This window comes from Orcinus orca, chromosome 3 (genome assembly GCF_937001465.1).
Source record: "Orcinus orca chromosome 3, mOrcOrc1.1, whole genome shotgun sequence".
Classification (NCBI taxonomy): domain Eukaryota; kingdom Metazoa; phylum Chordata; class Mammalia; order Artiodactyla; family Delphinidae; genus Orcinus; species Orcinus orca.
In genome coordinates this window covers 12,751,744-12,769,088 of record NC_064561.1, presented here as the reverse complement: position 1 = coordinate 12,769,088, position 17,345 = coordinate 12,751,744, and the positions used below count along the sequence as shown (strand labels likewise).

The following is a 17,345-nucleotide window of genomic DNA, read 5'->3' as shown; positions in this document are numbered from 1 at the left end:
CAAATTTATATCAACTTATACTCCCATCAGCATGGTATGAGATTAACTGATTTCCTGTACCTTTGCCAGCACTCCAGCAATTAATTCATACTTTTTGCCAATACTATGGATAATAATGATATTGGTATTTCATGTTGCATTTTGTGACTACTAGTGAGATTGAACATCATTTTCAAATGTTTATTGTCCACTTGTACTATTTCTGTAAATCTTTTGTTATACGATTTGTCCAATTTGTAAGTTGTTTGCGTTTTTTTGCTTATTTGTAAGAACTCTTTGTTTATTAAAGAGGGTCTCCATTTATCTGTTATATACTGCAAATATTTCCTCCTAATGTGTCATATGCCTTTCAAATTTATCCTCCTGAAATTTTACACTTTTATGTAATCCATTTTGTCAATTTTTCCCCTTTATGTCTTCCAAATTTTGTTCTCCTTAGAAAACTATCTCTCCAGGAGTATGAAATCTTCTCTTATAATTTTATTTTGGTTTACTTTTTGTTTATTAATTTTAAATACTTCCTGGATGACGATAACCTTTTATACATTTCAATGATCTCTATTTAATACAGATTCAACATTTGGGCAATTGATTTAATCCCAACCAGTTGTTACACTCAGTTTAGCTTTGCCACATTCCATTATTTGTAATTTGGATATGTTCTAATCTATCCATCTTTCCTTTGGGAAACCAGGGAATTTCTAAGCCAGGAGAGGTTATGGTAGTTGGAAGGTCAAAATGTTCCCAGCTAATATACTATCCTCCACCCTGGCCTGCTGCAGGAGGGGTGAGGTGTGTGAAAGTGTTTGCCAAAGGATCGTTTGCCATCTCTACCTCGAAGGATCACACGCTGTGCTTGTGAAACTTACTCTCTAACCAGGAGAAATTCACCATTTGGGATGGAGGCTCAGAAGGTCCCACTGAACCTCAGATCTTGAGCCTTCATGTGGATGAAGCAAAGAAGGTTGTGCATTCAGCATCTAGCTCAAAGGTAACAAACACTTGCCCCGTTTGCAAAGTAAAGCTGAGACCAGAGCAGTCAAAGATGGCATATGGTGTTTATATAAGGAGGGGCTCCCTGATATGGGACAGGGGGACTGTAAACAGAGGTACACAACTACTTGAGAGGGTGCCATAAAGGGCTTCAAAACTTATAGTTGGATTAGATGATCTTGATAGATCTTTCTGATCCTAAGGGTTAAGACCTTTCACCATTTTTAATGCAGTCATTTTTTTAGTGCTATAAATTTCCCTCTGAGTACTGCTTTACCTACATCCCATGAACTTTGATATGTTATATTATCATTTACATTCAGTTCAAAATATTTTTAGCATTTCCCTTTTGATTTCTTCTTTGATCTATGGGCTATTTAGCAGTGTGGTATTCATTTCCAAATATTTGAGAGGTTCCCAGATAGTGTTCTCTTATTTTTTTCCTAATATAATTCCATTTGCATTATGTGAATCCTTTCAAATTTATTGAAATGCTCTTTCTTGGTAAATGTTCCACATGCATCTGAAAACAATATGTTTTCTGCTGTGTTATTCCATTATGTCAATCATAACTCTATAATCTGATCATTTTATGAATAGAAACACACAACAGAATAATGGGTTAAAGCTTAGCAATTAAAGGCATGGGCCAAATCTGTATCTAAGTCCCAGTTGACTTCTTTGCAAGCTGAGTAATCTTGATTGTATCACCTCACCTCTCTGCCTCAATTCTTCCTCTACCTCATGAGATAATGAATGTAAAACACCCTTCATAGTGTTGGGTACATTGTAAGCAACAAATAATTAATAGCTATTAATTATTCTATTTTATTAGTAATTGATGGTTGTTAATGTAAGTAATATTGGTAGCTTACAAACTATGCTGTCCAAAGTGGAGAACCACCAGCTAGATGTGGTTATTGAGCGCTTGAAATGTGGCTATTCCAAGTTGAGATGTGCTGTAAGTATAAAACACACAGTGGATTTCAAAGACTCAGTATCATAAAAAAGTAAAATATTTTAATAATAATTTTATATCGATTACATGTTGAAATGATAACATTTGGATATACTGGGTTAAATAAAGTATATCATTGAAATTGATATCACTTGTTTCTTTTTACCCTTTTAAGGTGGCTAATAAAAAATATAAAGTCATGTGTGGCTTGCATTATATTTTTATTGGACAATGTAGGCTTAAATATTACAGAAGTGTGGGTTGATTTCAAGACTGATTATAGAAATCAGCTTTGTTATCAGCAAAAGTTTGGAAAATACAGTAAAGAAATAATATATAATAAATAATTGCAAACATTACCATTATTAACATTTACATGATTTTGCTTTACATGGTGCATGTGTGTGTATGCACATGTGCATGTGTGTATGAAACAAAATGGGGGTAAAACCATATACACAGTTTTTTAAAATAAATTTATTTATTTATTTATTTTTGGCTGCGTTGGGTCTTCATTGCTGTGCGAGGGCTTTCTCTAGCAGTGGAGAGTGGGGGCTATTCTTCGTTGCAGTGTGCAGGCTTCTCACTGCGGTGGTTTCTCTTACTGTGGAGCACAGGCTCTAGGTGTGGGCTCAGTAGTTGTGGCGTGTGTGCTCTAGAGCTCAGGCTCAGTAGTTGTGGCACATGGGCTTAGTTGCTCTGAGGCATGTGGGATCTTCCCAGACCAGGGATCGCACCCATGTCCCCTGCATTGGCAGGTGGATTCTTAAACACTGTGCCACAAGGGAAGTCCCTAAGCAGCTTTATAAAGCTATTTTTGCCCATAACTTTAAACATTCTTAAAAAACAGCATGATTAGTGATTTCATAAGATTCTGTTGCATGGCTCTGCTGTAGTTTATTTAACTAATCCCTCATTACTGGACATGTAGGTTGTTTCCATTTCTTTGCACTTTCAAATAGCTGAGGTAACTTTCCTTGTACGTATATCTTTGTGTGTATCTCTCCTTATTTCTTTAGTGTAAATCCCACAAATAGAATTAATGGGAAATGTTTACTATTTAAATGATTACTGCTGATAAAAAGGTACTTCTGGGGGTAAGGTTAAAAATGAAACCTCTTTAATTATTAATCAGCAATTACTTGGAATGAACATATAGGCACATGGCATAGCTGACTGTTATTCTATTTTTAAAACTTTTTATTTTAGAACAATTTTAGATTTATGGAAAAGCTATAAAGATAGTAGAGAGAGTTCCTGTATGGCCTTGTTCCAGCCTTCTCCAAAGTCAACATCTTATATAACCAGTGTACATTTGTCAAAACTAAGACATTAATATTGACAATTACTATCAACTCAGTTCCAGAATTTATTTGGATTTTATCCATTTTTTCATGAATGTCCTTTTGCCATTCCAAGATCCAATCCAGGATCCCTCCCCCTTCCCCACTCCTTTTTTTTAAAACTGACAGAGTGTCGACGATAAAATGCATGAACTATAAAAAAAATAGGTCTTAATATAGCCAATATTTTGTAATAACTGTAAATGGAAAGGAACTTTACAAAATTGTACAAAGATTAAAAAAATTTTTAATTGCAATGACAAAAAAAAAAGAAAAGAGGTCTTGCATTTGACTCTGGAAAACTTGCAGACTAGGTCTCCCTCTGACATGGCTCTTTCTTTTCATCATTCCTTTAGATCAATGCTTGGAATCTGGAAACTGAAGAGCTGATTTTCCATATCCTGGGGGATGCCTCTGACCCCTGGGTGTGCACGGCAGTGCTGGCTTCCAGGGCTACGTTGCTGACGGTGTCGCAGGGTGACGCGGTCAGTCTGTGGAGTTCAGCCACAGGAACACTGCAAAGGAAGCAACATTTGTCCAGCATCAAAGAAGAAACAATAACCTGTGGGGTCTCAGTCCAGAAACAAAGAAAGATGGTGACCGGGTCCAGTAAGGGCTCCATCTCTTTGGTAAGCAACTTGACTGAATAGGATGCCAACATTAATTCAGCTCCAAAATGCTCAGATGGCCTAGAAGTTGCGAGAAACCATCTCACCTTTGATCTTTTAATAAATGACACTGGGCTTCTTCATTCTAGGGATCTGCAATTCAGCGCAGTCCAGGAAACATCTCTTGGTGTCTCCTGGGGGCTGGCCAGTGTGGGCGATTGTTGGTGCTCAATCCTGCTGGGGATGATCTGGGAGGAAGTATAGAATGTGCATCAGAACTGTCCCTGCTGAGGGGTCAGGAGCTGGGGTTCTATCCACCAGCTCCATCAGTGGTTAGGTGAGGGCTGCTCCCAGGAACATTAACACAGAGGCCAAGTGTGTGGAAGGATAGGGTCAGAAAAAACAACCCAGTGCAGAGTTGCAGGTGTGTGGTGAGCAGCCTTCAGGAATAGAGGAGTATGCTGAGGAGATATGGATGGGGCAACAAGAGTGAGTTATATAGAAGTCGTAGGCAGAGGAACAAGGGCAGCTTGCCAGGCATTGGAGGGGCTGTAGAAGTATAAGAGTCCAGCCACATCCTTAAGGAACTCAATCTAGGGAGGGAGCCAGGTTTGCCAATGACTTATAGTGACACAGAGTAACAGGGTCTGTTTTCAGTAGAGGTAGAAATAGTGTGTTCTTGGTTGGGGGAAGGAACAAATACTTCTGAAAGAGGCAGTCTGGGAAGGCTTCCCTCCGGGGCGGGGGGAGCCTCAGAAGAAGAAGGATTTCCAAGATGAATAAGGGAAGACGGGGGGAATAGGGGATATCATGGTGGGAAAGTAGGAACACGCCTGGTGTTATAGGGAAAAGAGAGGTGGCGTGGAAATGGATCGCAGATGGTCTTGTATGTCCTGTTGAGGAAGTGAGAGTTTGAGGAAGGGAGGAATATGACCACTAAAGAATCATCCCAAAGCCCCACATTTCTGGACCTCGTACCTTGTAGCCTCCCTGAGCAATCAAGGCACCAAACACGATCATGGAAGACATCCCCAGCCCTTTCATCAGGCCTCTTGGTTGCTTTCCTTTGCTCCTTCATTCACTGATTGTCCTCAGTAATATCCTTCAGCCTAGCAAGGAACTTGGACCTTAGGGTCAGACACACTTGAGTTTGAAAATCCTAGTCCTGAATGAAAATTGGTGCAGCCACTATGGAAAACAGTATGGAGGTTCCTTAAAAAACTAAAACTAGAGTTGCCATATGATACAGCAATCCCACTCCTGGGCATAAATCCAGAGAAAACTCTAATTCAAAAAGATACATGCACCTCAGTGTTCATTACAGCACTCTTTACAATAGCCAAGACATGGAAGCAACCTAAGTGTCCATCAACAGATGAATGGATAAAGAAGATATGGCATATATATACAATGGAATACTACTCAGCCATAAAAAGAATGAAATAGGGCTTCCCTGGTGGCGCAGCGGTTGAGAGTCCGCCTGCCGATGCAGGGGACACAGGTTCGTGCCCTGGGCCGGGAAGATCCCACATGCCGCGGAGAGGCTGGGCCCGTGAGCCATGGCCGCTGAGCCTGCACGTCCGGAGCCTGTGCTCCGCAACGGGAGAGGCCACAACAGTGAGAGAGACCCGCGTACCGCAAAAAAAAAAAAAAAAAAGATTGAAATAATGCCATTTGCAGCAACATGGATGGACCTAGAGATTATCATACTAAGTGAAGTAAGCCAGAAAGAGAAAGGCAAATACCATATGATAACACTTATATGTGGAATCTAAAATATGATACAAATGAATTATTTACAAAACAGAAACAGACTCTCAGATGTAAAAAACAAACTTATAGTTAGCAAAGGGGAAAGGAGGTGGGGAGAGGGCTAAATTAGGAGTTTGAGATTAGCAGATACAAACTACTACGTATAAAATAGATAAACAACAAGGTCCTACTGTATAGCACAGGGAACTATATTCAATATCCTGTAATAAACCATAATGGAAAAGTATATGAAAAATGGAAAAGAATATATATATTGTATATAAAACAGTCACTTTGCTGTACACCAGAAACTAACATAACATTGTAAATCAACTATATTTCAATAAACAAACAAACAAAAACAAAAAAAAAAACAGAAAAGAAAATCCCACTCCTGCCTTTACCTAGTTGTATTCTTGGGCTACTCAGCCCTTCTTTGAGCCTCAGTTTCCTCATCTGTAAAATGGAGAGAGGGAACATGGCACCTACATCCAGGGTCACAACAAGAGATGGACAGATGGGCACTTGTTCAGGCTTCCAACTGGGGTGGGGATGCTAAGATAACACTGGAGTTAATTGGAAACATGGTGCTAGTTAACTCAGATTTCTCCCTATATAACTCACCTTTGGTGCCCCATCCCGATCCCCTCGGTTCTGAAGACTATTCTGTCAGTCCCAAGCCTACTGATGGCAGTGCCCTCAGTTAGGAATGCCTATGGTGCTTGTCTGGGCACACATCACTCATAGGGGGCTCTACACACATTTCTCCCACGGAGCCCCTATTTATGACTGGGCCGGCTCTTGTGGCTCTTCTTATGCACTTCAGCAAGAAACCATCAGGGAACTTTGAGGAAGGTGAATAGCATGCCCAAGGGCCACACAGTGAAGTTGAGGGGAGAGAGAGAGTTGAGAGAGGGAGTGAGCAAACATGGACTTGGGGCTCTGCCTTTATTGGGGTCTGAGGGTGGGGTGTCTAGCATTTTGTGGATTCACTCTTTATTGGCAAATTTAAAACATATGGGGAGGAATTAGGACACAGGAAGGGGAAGGGCGTCACCCAAGTGGTCAGTTATCTAGGTTCTCCAGGGCTTTCTGAAAGAGGAACCTTCATGGGTGGACATCCTGGTTCCTTATCTAGTTGTTTTGCTGGTAGCTGCCAACATGTTTATTCAAGATGGATGTCTTTTGAAATGGCTGCCTCAGCAATCAAAAAGCTTGTTGTCAGGCACCTACATTACAGCTGCACACCTGTGACTCTGCACCTGGTTGAGGTTTTTTTCTATCTCCTCTCCCCCCACACCAGCACACTTGGCCTCTGTGTTAATGCTCCTGGGAGCAGTCCTCAGCCAACCTGAAATAGAGGTGGTGCATAGAACCCCGCCCAGCTCTTGGCCCCTCAGTGGGGGCATCTCTGACGCATGCTCTACACTCTCTCTCAGAGCATCCCCAGCAGGACTCAGCTATGTTTGCCTGCATTGGTAACCGGCTTGATGAGCCACGTTTATTGGCTGCTTCCCTTCCCCGTCTCAATTCTCCACTGTCTACCAGTCAAAAGAAAGAAAGCCATAATTCAGCAATCATAATCAAACTGCCAAAAACCAAAGATAAAGAGAGAAATATTAAAAGCAGCCAGAGGAAAGAAGACCCATTACACACCATGGTTGTCCATGATAAGATCTACAGCTGATTTCTCATGGAAAACAATGGGGACAGAGACAATGGAAGGAATGGCATCTGTAATTTGAAAGAAAAAGCCAAAACCTGTCAACCTAGACTCCTATTTACAGGGAAATTATCCTTCAAAACTGAAAGCAAAATAAAAGACATTTTTAGGCAAATAAAGGCTGAGAGAACTTGTCTCCACAAATCTGCACTATAAAAAATGCTGGGGGAGAAAAAAAAAGAAATGCTGGAAATAAGTTCTTCAGGCTGTGGGGATATAACACCAGATGAAAGTCCAATGAATAAAGGAAGAGCACCAGAAACAGTAACTAGAGGAGAAAGCTCAGCTCAAAGCTGTCTGTGTCCTAGGAAAATCAGAGCTTGAAAAAGTGGGTACTCAAAGACTCTAGAACTATTTGGTCTTGGGAAAAGCAGTCCTCTTGCACCAAAGTTCCTGTGTGGTACCCAGCCATCACTCCTCATCCAAGCTGGCTCTGAAATATTGAAGTCCAGGTGGAACTCAAGATGCTAGAGCCTCTAGACCTGCAAGCTATGAAAGAAGATCATGTATATGTCAGCTAAGAGCCTGGGGTTGAAATAACATGAAACCTACAAGGTAAAAATGTAAATAGGGCTTCCCTGGTGGCGCAGTGGCTGAGAGTCTGCTTGCCGATGCAGGGGACACAGGTTCATGCCCTGGTCCGGGAAGATCCCACATGCCACAGAGTGGCTGGGCCCGTGAGCCATGGCCGCTGAGCCTGCGCGTCCGGAGCCTGTGCTCCGCAACGGGAGAGGCCACAGCAGTGAGAGGCCCGCGTACCACAAAAAAAAAAAAAAAAAAAAAATGTAAATAGACCCCATCCTGCTCTGAAATAAACACATGCATTTCTTCTGAGCACAACTGTAATGTTGCATGTGCTGCCTGCATAGGGCAATTCCAACCTTGAGACCAGAGAGCCTACTACCACCTGCCTTTAGTCATTGCAATTCAGTGAAACTTTGAAACTGACTAATGCATGGAAGGATGATTTTGTCAGGAAGGGAGCTTTATTTTACTATCTAAATGTTAATGTTTTAGAAACACCTCCCCAAATTTATCTGGTTCAGCAAAGTGCATGTAATAGAGCTCTTATTTTGAACATAAAAAGTACGTATTTTTGTGAAAAGGAAATCCATTTCTTGGGCACTTTGCCTTCTTCATGGGGGTATAGATTGGTGAAACCCTTGGGAGAGAAGTCTTGCTGAGTCTAAGATTAAAAAGTCATATCCCCATCTTAAATACTTGCCCATGTGCACACAAATGTAAACAGAGTGTGGCCTCATTTCATGTGAATTTGACTTAGGTAAATACGAAATAATATTATAAAAGTATTCAGTCTCATTTTATGTGCACATTTAGGAAATATGCACATAAATATGCACATAAATAGGGAAAATGCAAACACATTTAAAATTTATTTAGCATCTTATGATCTCGCAGCGAGGGGTGGGGGTAGGTGAATTGAAGACTGTGTTTACACTAGTGTGAGTGGCAGCAGCACTGTAGCTGGTGGACAGAAACACCTACCATCCTTCATCCATCCAAGGGGAAAATCCCTCTCAAATTTGTCATGTTTTGTATTATCTGAGATCTTCAGATATATACCCCTCACTTAAAATGAGACCAGCCTTGACGATAGTATCCCTCCATGTAATAGCAAACCATTGACATGATCTGAAATGTCCATCTATGGGAAAATAGTTAAGTGAATTAAGGAAATTTTATACCATGGAAGATTACATAACTATAAAAAATTAGATAGCCTTGAGCAGTGGTCAGCTAACTCTGGTCCACTGCCTGTTTTTGCTCAGCCCATGAGCTGAGAATGGTTTTTCTGATTTTAATGGTTGAAAAACGATTTTTAAAAGAAGAATATCTTGTGACATGTGAAAATTCCATAGAATCCGTATTTAATGTCCATAAATGATGTTGTCTTGGCACATAACCACACCGTTTGTCTACATACGGTCTGTGGCTGCATTTGTGCTCTAATGGCAAAGTTGAGACCACATGGCCACAAAGTCTAAAGTGTTTACTATCTGGCCCATTACAGGAAAATTTGCCGACCCCTGGCCTAGAGATACTTTCATGGAAATAATAAACTCTCACATAGCGCTCACTGTGTACTAAGGGCTATTCCAGGGACTTTTATACCTATTATCTCATTTAACCCTCAAAACACAGCTAAGATGTAGCTGCTGCCATTATCTCTATGTTACAGATGCGTTAAACTGAAGCACAGAGAGATGAAGTCATTTGCCTACGGTCACACAGCTAGGAAGTGTCACAGACAGGATTTGAACTCAAGCAGTCTGGCTCTAGGGTCCATGCTCTTAAGCGCTATGCTACACCTGGGTGCCATTGACAGCTGGGGCCAGGTCCTTCTTTGCCATTGGGGGCCGTCCTATGCGTTGTAGGGTGTTCAGCAGCATCCGTAGCCACTGCCCACTCGATGCAGAGCATCTGCCCTATCTTTACAACCAAAAATGTCTCTAAGACGTTGCCCAGTGTTCTCAGCGGGGAGGGACAAAATCACCCCTTGCTCCAGTTGAGAACCGCTACCCCAGACACATTAAGCGAAAAAAGCAACTTGCAGAACAATATCTACGAGGGATGGTGGAGAAAGGAGGCTTGTGTAAATGTTTACCTACACAAATGGATTCTCAGCAAACATAGACAAAGATGCCTTCCAGGGAGAAAGCAGAACGGCGGGGAAGGTGAAAAGATGCTCGTGGGGAGCTCTGGCTATTTCTTCTTCTTTTTTTTAAATTATACAGTATTACAGTTTAATTTTTTTAAGTTTTAAAAGAATCACGTTTTTGAAAAAATCAGCAATAACACTGTCGACGAAAATTCAATTAACTATCAAGTTAAGAAGAAAAAAGGGGGCTTCCCTGGTGGCGCAGTGGTTGAGACTCCGCCTGCCGATGCAGGGGATGCGGGTTCGTGCCCCGGTCTGGGAGGATCCCACGTGCCGCGGAGCGGCTGGGCCCGTGAGCCATGGCCGCTGAGCCTGCGCATCCGGAGCCTGTGTTCCACAGCGGGAGAGGCCACAACAGTGAGAGGCCCGCGTACCGCAAAAAAAAAAAAAAAAGAAGAAGAAAAAAGGGAATTTTATTTGAGCTAAACTGAGGATTATAACCCGGGAAGCAGATTCTCAGAAAGCTCTGAGAACTGTGCTGCCTGTTGGAAGTCGAAGGCACAGTCATATACATTTTTGAGACAAACGATCATACATCAGAATGACATGCTGGTATTTTACATAAAGTTCACCAAGGATATACAAGCCCGGTAAACAAGTACAAAGCGAGCAGCGAGTCACCACGACCCCCTACAGAGCTGGGAAAGAACACTATTCTTTTTTTTTTTTTTAACATCTTTATTGGAGTATAATTCCTTTACAATGGTGTGTTAGTTTCTGCTTTATAACAAAGCGAATCAGTTATACATATACATATGTTCCCATATCTCTTCCCTCTTGCGTCTCCCTCCCTCCCACCCTCCCTATCCCACCCCTCTAGGTGGTCACAAAGCACCAAGCTGACCTCCCTGTGCTATGCGGCTGCTTCCCACTAGCTGTCTATTTTACATTTGGTAGTGTATATATGTCCATGCCACTCTCTCACTTTGTCACAGCTTACCCTTCCCCCTCCCCATATCCTCAAGTCCATTCTCTAGTAGGAGAAGTCCATTCTCTTTATTCCCGTCTTGCCCCAGGTTCTTCATGACCTTATTTTTTTCCCTTAGATTCCATATATATGTGTTAGCATACGGTATTTGTTTTTCTCTTTCTGACATACTTCACTCTGTATGACAGACTCTAGGTCCACCCACCTCACTACCAATAACTCAGTTTCGTTTCTTTTTATGGCTGAGTAATATTCCATTGTGTATATGTGCCACATCTTCTTTATCCATTCATCTGTTGATGGACACTTAGGTTGCTTCCATGTCCTGGCTATTGTAAATAGAGCTGCAATGAACATTTTGGTACATGACTCTTTCTGAATTATGGTTTTCTCAGGGTATATGCCCAGTAGTGGGATTGTTGGGTCGTATGGTAGTTCTATTTTTAGTTTTTAAGGAACCTCCGTACGTTCTCCATAGTGGCTGTATCAATTTACATTCCCACCAACAGTGCAAGAGGGTTCCCTTTTCTCCACACTCTCTCCAGCATTTATTGTTTCTAGATTTTTTTTTTTTTTTGCGGTATGCGGGCCTCTCACTGTTGTGGCCTCTCCCGTTGTGGAGCAGAGGCTCCGGACGCGCAGGCTCAGCAGCCATGGCTCCCGGGCCCAGCCACTCCGCGGCATGTGGGATCCTCCCAGACCGGGGCACGAACCCGTGTCCCCTGCATCATCAGGTGGACTCTCAACTACTGCGCCATCAGGGAAGCCCCTGTTTCTAGATTTTTTTGATGATGGCCATTCTGACTGGTGTGAGGTGATACCTCATTGTAGTTTCGATTTGCATTTCTCTAATGCATTGATTTGCATTTCTCTAATGATTAGTGATGTTGAGCATTCTTTCATGTGTTTGTTGGCCATCTGTATATCTTCTTTGGAGAAATGTCTACATAGGTCTTCTGCCCATTTTTGGATTGGGTTGTTTGTTTTTTTGTTATTGAGCTGCATGAGCTGCTGGTAAATTTTGGAGATTAATCCTTTGTCCGTTGCTTCATTTGCAAATATTTTCTCCCATTCTGAGGCTTGTCTTTTGGTCTTGTTTATGGTTTCCTTTGCTGTGCAAAAGCTTTTAAGTTTCATTAGGTCCTATTTGTTTATTTTTGTTTTTATTTCCATTTCTCTAGGAGGTGGGTCAAAAAGGATCTTGCTGTGATTTATGTCATAGAGGAACACAATTCTTTTAAGAAGTTACATTGCTAGTGTCAGAAGAAAGGGGGAAAAATTGATGTTTACGGTTGAGCAGGCACTCCCATCTTTGAGGAGCTCTGGTTAACGTGTAATGCAAATCACACCGCACCTTAGGGGAGGAGAATACCCAAACTAACACAGAGAGAGAATTTTATGTTTAATTTTTTCTTGTCCTGCCTTAACATATAAATTAGTTTTGTAAACTATAAATTAAAATATAATTTTTATTTCATCAACAGCCATGTAGAAATTCACTTCCTCCTGCCCTTGCTTAAAACAAAAACAAAAGCAAAAAAAAGAAACCCCAAACCTTCCTCTTAGATCTGAACAAAACCAGTTCATTTCTGCAACTCAGGAATGGGGAGAATGATGCTGCCCTCCTCCGGATCCAACCTACCTTTCGACCTTATTTGAGATCTTCAGAGCGCCTCTGAGTGCTGGGATGTTCTCTGGGTCCCCGAGTTGGTTATGACAACAATGTCAACAGTAATAATAATAGCTGCCACTTTGGGAGGGCTGATTATGGGCCAGAGGGAACCATCCTATGCACTTCTTAACCATGATAGCCCTGTGAGGCAGTCCTGGTATCATCTCCCATTTAACAGATGAGGTAACTGAGGCAGCCAGGGGCGAAGGAATTTGCTTAGGATCACAGAGCTGGTGAGTGGCAGAGCCCTGCGTCAAATGCAAGCTCTTGACCCTGAACACTTAACCCAGTGGAAATGCTTGATGGACACCCTTGATTCTGCACGGGTTTCCTCCGAAGGAGACAGCCTGCTGGAGAAGCTTCCAGAAGCCGTGGGGTTCCTGGTGGTCTCTGAAGATGAGTCCCTTCTCGCTGCAGGTAGCATTTAGCTCTCATTTGGAGTCATGAGGCGGAAACTCCGGATTTGGTTGGAAGTGGAGAGGGGCTTGGGGAAAGGGTGAAGAGGGTCAGCAAACTTTTTCTGCAAAGAGCCTCATAGTAAATGAACATCATTGCCTGTCTCTGTCACAACTATCCAATCCTGCCCTTGTAATTCGAAAGCCTCCATGGACGATATTTCAAGTGAGTATGGCTATGTGCCAATAAAACTTTCATGGATGCTGAAATTTGAATTTCATACCATTTTCATGTGTTATGAAATAGTAATCTTATTTTAGTTTTTTCAAGCATGTAAAAAACTTAAAAACTATTAGCTCACATATAAAAATCGGGGACCAGCCAATTTTCACCCACGGGTTGTAGTTTGCCAACACATGTTCTGGATAAATCTCTGAACCTTTCTGGGCTTCCGGTCCATTATCTTGGAAATGGGAGTGGTTATTCCTGCCAGAGAGTCACAGGGATAGAGGGAGGTAGGGTGAGAGGATAGGGTACACTCAGCCCACACTACCCCAGCCACAAGAAAGACTGGTTGGTGCTATGTCAAGATAAGAAACAGGGGCTATAGGAACATGTGACAGGATTCCCTTTCCTTAGTCTGAAGCAATCAGGGAAGGCTACCTGGTAGAGGTGACCAACAGGTGCTCCACATCCCGATTTTTTTTTAAAGAAAAAAATTTTAGAGCAGTTTTAGGTTCACAGCCAAACAGAAGATACAGAGAGTTCCATATACCCGTGTGTGGGGCTGTGCTCCCACTCACACACAGCCTCCCCCATTTTCAATATGACCCACCAGAGTGGTGAATTTGAACCTACACTGACACAGCATCCTCACTCAAACTCCATAGCTAACATTATGATTCACTCTTAGTGTTGCATATTCTGTGGGTCTGGACAAATGTATAATGATGTATATCCATAGTTATAGTATCATACAGGTTACTTTCACTGCCCTTAAAGCAGTCTGAGTTTTACAAAGCCATTTCCAGGGGCCAAAGACACTTTAGACCAGCACTGTCCAGTAATGCAGACTATGAATGTGAGTCACATTTATACTGTGAATTTTCTCCTGACCCTCGTTAAAGAGGTAAAAAGAAACAGGTCACCTTTGTGTTAATGATATATCTTATTTAATACAATAGACCCCAAAAGCCAACATGAAATCAGTATGATGTTAATGGTATATTTCACATTACTTTTAAAATTCTTGTGTGAAGTTTTTGATCTCTAGCATGTATTTTATACTTATGGCTCATCTCTTGAGACCAGCCTCATTAATAGCCACGTGTGACTTGTGCCAACCGTACTGGAGAGTGCAGGTCCAGTAGATAAATGCTTATCCTCTAAGATTGACTGACGGCAGGTTGAAGGATGTATACCCTCCATCTTGTTTCCAAAAGAATTTCAAGTGACTTAAGTGTGTATAAAATAAGCATGGGGAACAGGAACAAAAGACAAAAGAAAATGAGCACAAAATAGAATCAAGACTGAGACCAAAGGCATTGAGGACCTCAGTGACCTAGCAACTTGTTACAGTTGGGTTTCAAGTGTGGCTTTTTCCAGCATCCAGTGAGAAGAAGGAGCCTGAGCAGTTTTTCCATCCACAGTTTTGGGAACCAACCTTTGCTTGCAAGATGTACCTCAATCTTAAGTCAGCTAAGATCAGGCAAGATTTCATTGATAAATAGAATCAGGGGTCCCCAAGATCATCTTCAGGTCTGATGATGTTTTAGGGCTCACAGAACTCAGAAGAGCTGTTACACTCACAGTTACAGTGTATTGCAGCAAAAGGGTACCGATTAAAATCAGCAAAAGGAAGAGGCACACGGGGCAGAGTCCAGGAGAGACCAAGCACGAGCTTGTCCTCCTCCAGTGGAGTCTTGCAAGCAGTGATTACTTACCCAGCAATGATGTATGACAACATCCATGGCGTCCGGCCAACCAGGAAATCTCACCCCAGCCTTGGCGTCCGGGCTTTTCACTGGTAGATGGTCATGTAGACACGGCTGATCCTTGCACAGCTAACTTGAATCACCAGCCCCACCCCTGAGGTCAAGCTGATACGGCATGTCCCAAAGCTCCCACCATACGTCACACTCTGAGCATAGACCATGCAGTGTGGCCCAAGGCCTCAGGGTAACAAAGATACTCCTTTTAGGCAGGACATTCCAAGGGCTTAGAGGTCACCTTCCAGGAGCCAGACGAGGACCAAATCTTTCATGTGCAGGGTGTGGATGTCCCAGGCCTGCTGAGCTCATCCTTTACTGCATAAGAGTATAATGCAAATATCCTTGGACAGCAGATATTTTGGTGCATTTCTTCAGTTTCCCACACACATGTTTCATCCATAACATCCTTCCATGTGAGGCTATCATTCAAGCACAGTTCAATAAAAGTAGTTCCACAGGGAGCATGGAGAGACATAAGGCAGACTCAGCCCCCAGCCCTCAGTGACCTGACCTGATCCAGGGATTGTCTTGAGGCGAAACCGAGATGTCACATGTGAGGTGCACAGCAGAGAGCCTCATACCGTAACTCCTCAGTGAGAGAGTTAACCTTGTAATAACAGTAGTTAATACTTGGGTATTTACAGTGTGTTAGAACTCATCCTAAACAGTTAACATGTGTTAATTCCTTTACACCCCAATAGCCCTGGGAGGTAGGCACTTTTATTATTCTCATTTATAGATGAGCAAACTGAGGCACAGAGAAGTTAGGTAACTTGCCTGAGGTCACACAGCTGTAAGTGGAGGGGCTGGGATTTGAATTCATAGTCAGGCTTGACTCTGCAGCCTCAAATAAGATGCTGAATGTTTGTTTATTTACTGACAATGTTTTATTTCTGAACCTCTGGAAGAATTGATGGCTTGCCTATCTTGTCAGCCATAACTCCTGGGAAAGCACAGGGTATCCACTTGAATGAGGTCATGCTAACCCAGCACCCACAACGAGACCTGAGCTGTCGGTGCCAATGGAAATGCGTGACTTAGCAGGCGATCTGTGGTGTTCCAGGGACAGAGATCTTTTTATAAAGTAAGGGGGCGGCTTCCTTCCCACTCAAAAGAAAACAATAAACACACAAACAGCTGAGTTTCTCTGCCAGCTGCTGCGGTGTGTCCCATGGTGCATTTACTGGCTGAGCAGAAGCAGGGCCTGCACTCTCTCCTGTATGGGGCCTGGAAGGCCATGCATAATCTGGCCTTCACCCACCTCCCTGCGCTGCTAGGGGTCCTCTCAACAAAACGTTCACTCAGACAGTATTTGGAACACAAGAGAACAAGTCCCCTTGGGTAGGGTTGCCAGAAAAAATACAGAACACTCAGTTAAATTTCAGATAAACAACAAATCAAGTTTTTAGTATAAGTATATCCCACATAACATTGTTCCTCTGAAATTCCAATTTAACTGGGTGTCCTGTTGTTGTTGCAGTTGTTGTTTTGCTAAATCTGGCACCCCTTCCTCTCACTCACCTCCCCTTCCTTCACTCTGCTCCAGCCGCACTGGCCTCCATGCTGGTCTTCAAACACACCAGGCCTTTCCTACCTCCTGGTTGTCCCATGCTAGTCCCATTATTCCAGTGCCTGCCACTTCCTCATCTCTCTAAAATCAAAACAAATGTCCTGTCACAAATTACCATACAAACCTGGTGGCTTAAAACAACAAGAATTTCTTCACTCACTGTTCTAGGGGCCAGAAGCCCGAAAGCAAGGCATTGGCAGGGCTGGCTCCCCCCAGAGTCTTCAGAGAAGTACTTTTTTTTTTTTAACGTCTTTATTGCAGTATAATTGCTTTACAATGTTGTGTTAGTTTCTGCTTTATAAAAAAGTGAATCAGGGCTTCCCTGGTGGCGCAGTGGTTGAGAGTCTGCCTGCCGATGCAGGGGACACAGGTTCGTGCCCCGGTCCGAGAGGATCCCACATGCCGCGGAGCGGCTGGGCCCGGGAGCCATGGCCGCTGAGCCTGCACGTCCGGAGCCTGTGCTCCGCAGCGGGAGAGGCCACAACAGTGAGAGGCCCGCGTACCGCAAAAAAAAAAAAAAAACAAAAAAACAAAGCAGCAAATACATGATGGTTGGGGTGCAGCAAGAGCTTTGAAGAAAAATAGGGCAAGATAAAGAGAGGTAGAGATGGGCCAGGGCTGCTATTTAAGACGGTCAGATAAGTCTTGTGGAACAGCATTCTAGGCAGAAGGAACAGCAACTGTGAAGGCTCTGAAAAGGGAAACTGGTGACTTCTTTTCATACAAAATGT

At 42.7% G+C, this 17,345-nt stretch overlaps 1 protein-coding gene across 1 annotated transcript in view; it reads left to right on the top strand.

Annotated features, from left to right (window-relative positions):
* The window catches only part of NWD1 (NACHT and WD repeat domain containing 1), a 58,275-nt gene extending 41,802 nt beyond the window's left edge, over positions 1-16,473 (top strand). The window contains 3 exon segments of the mRNA XM_033401519.2: positions 783-991; positions 3,651-3,922; positions 12,983-16,473. Coding sequence (XP_033257410.2) covers positions 783-991; positions 3,651-3,922; positions 12,983-13,085 — 584 coding nt within the window. The 3' untranslated portion in view covers positions 13,086-16,473.
* Positions 16,474-17,345: the final 872 nt, after the last annotated feature.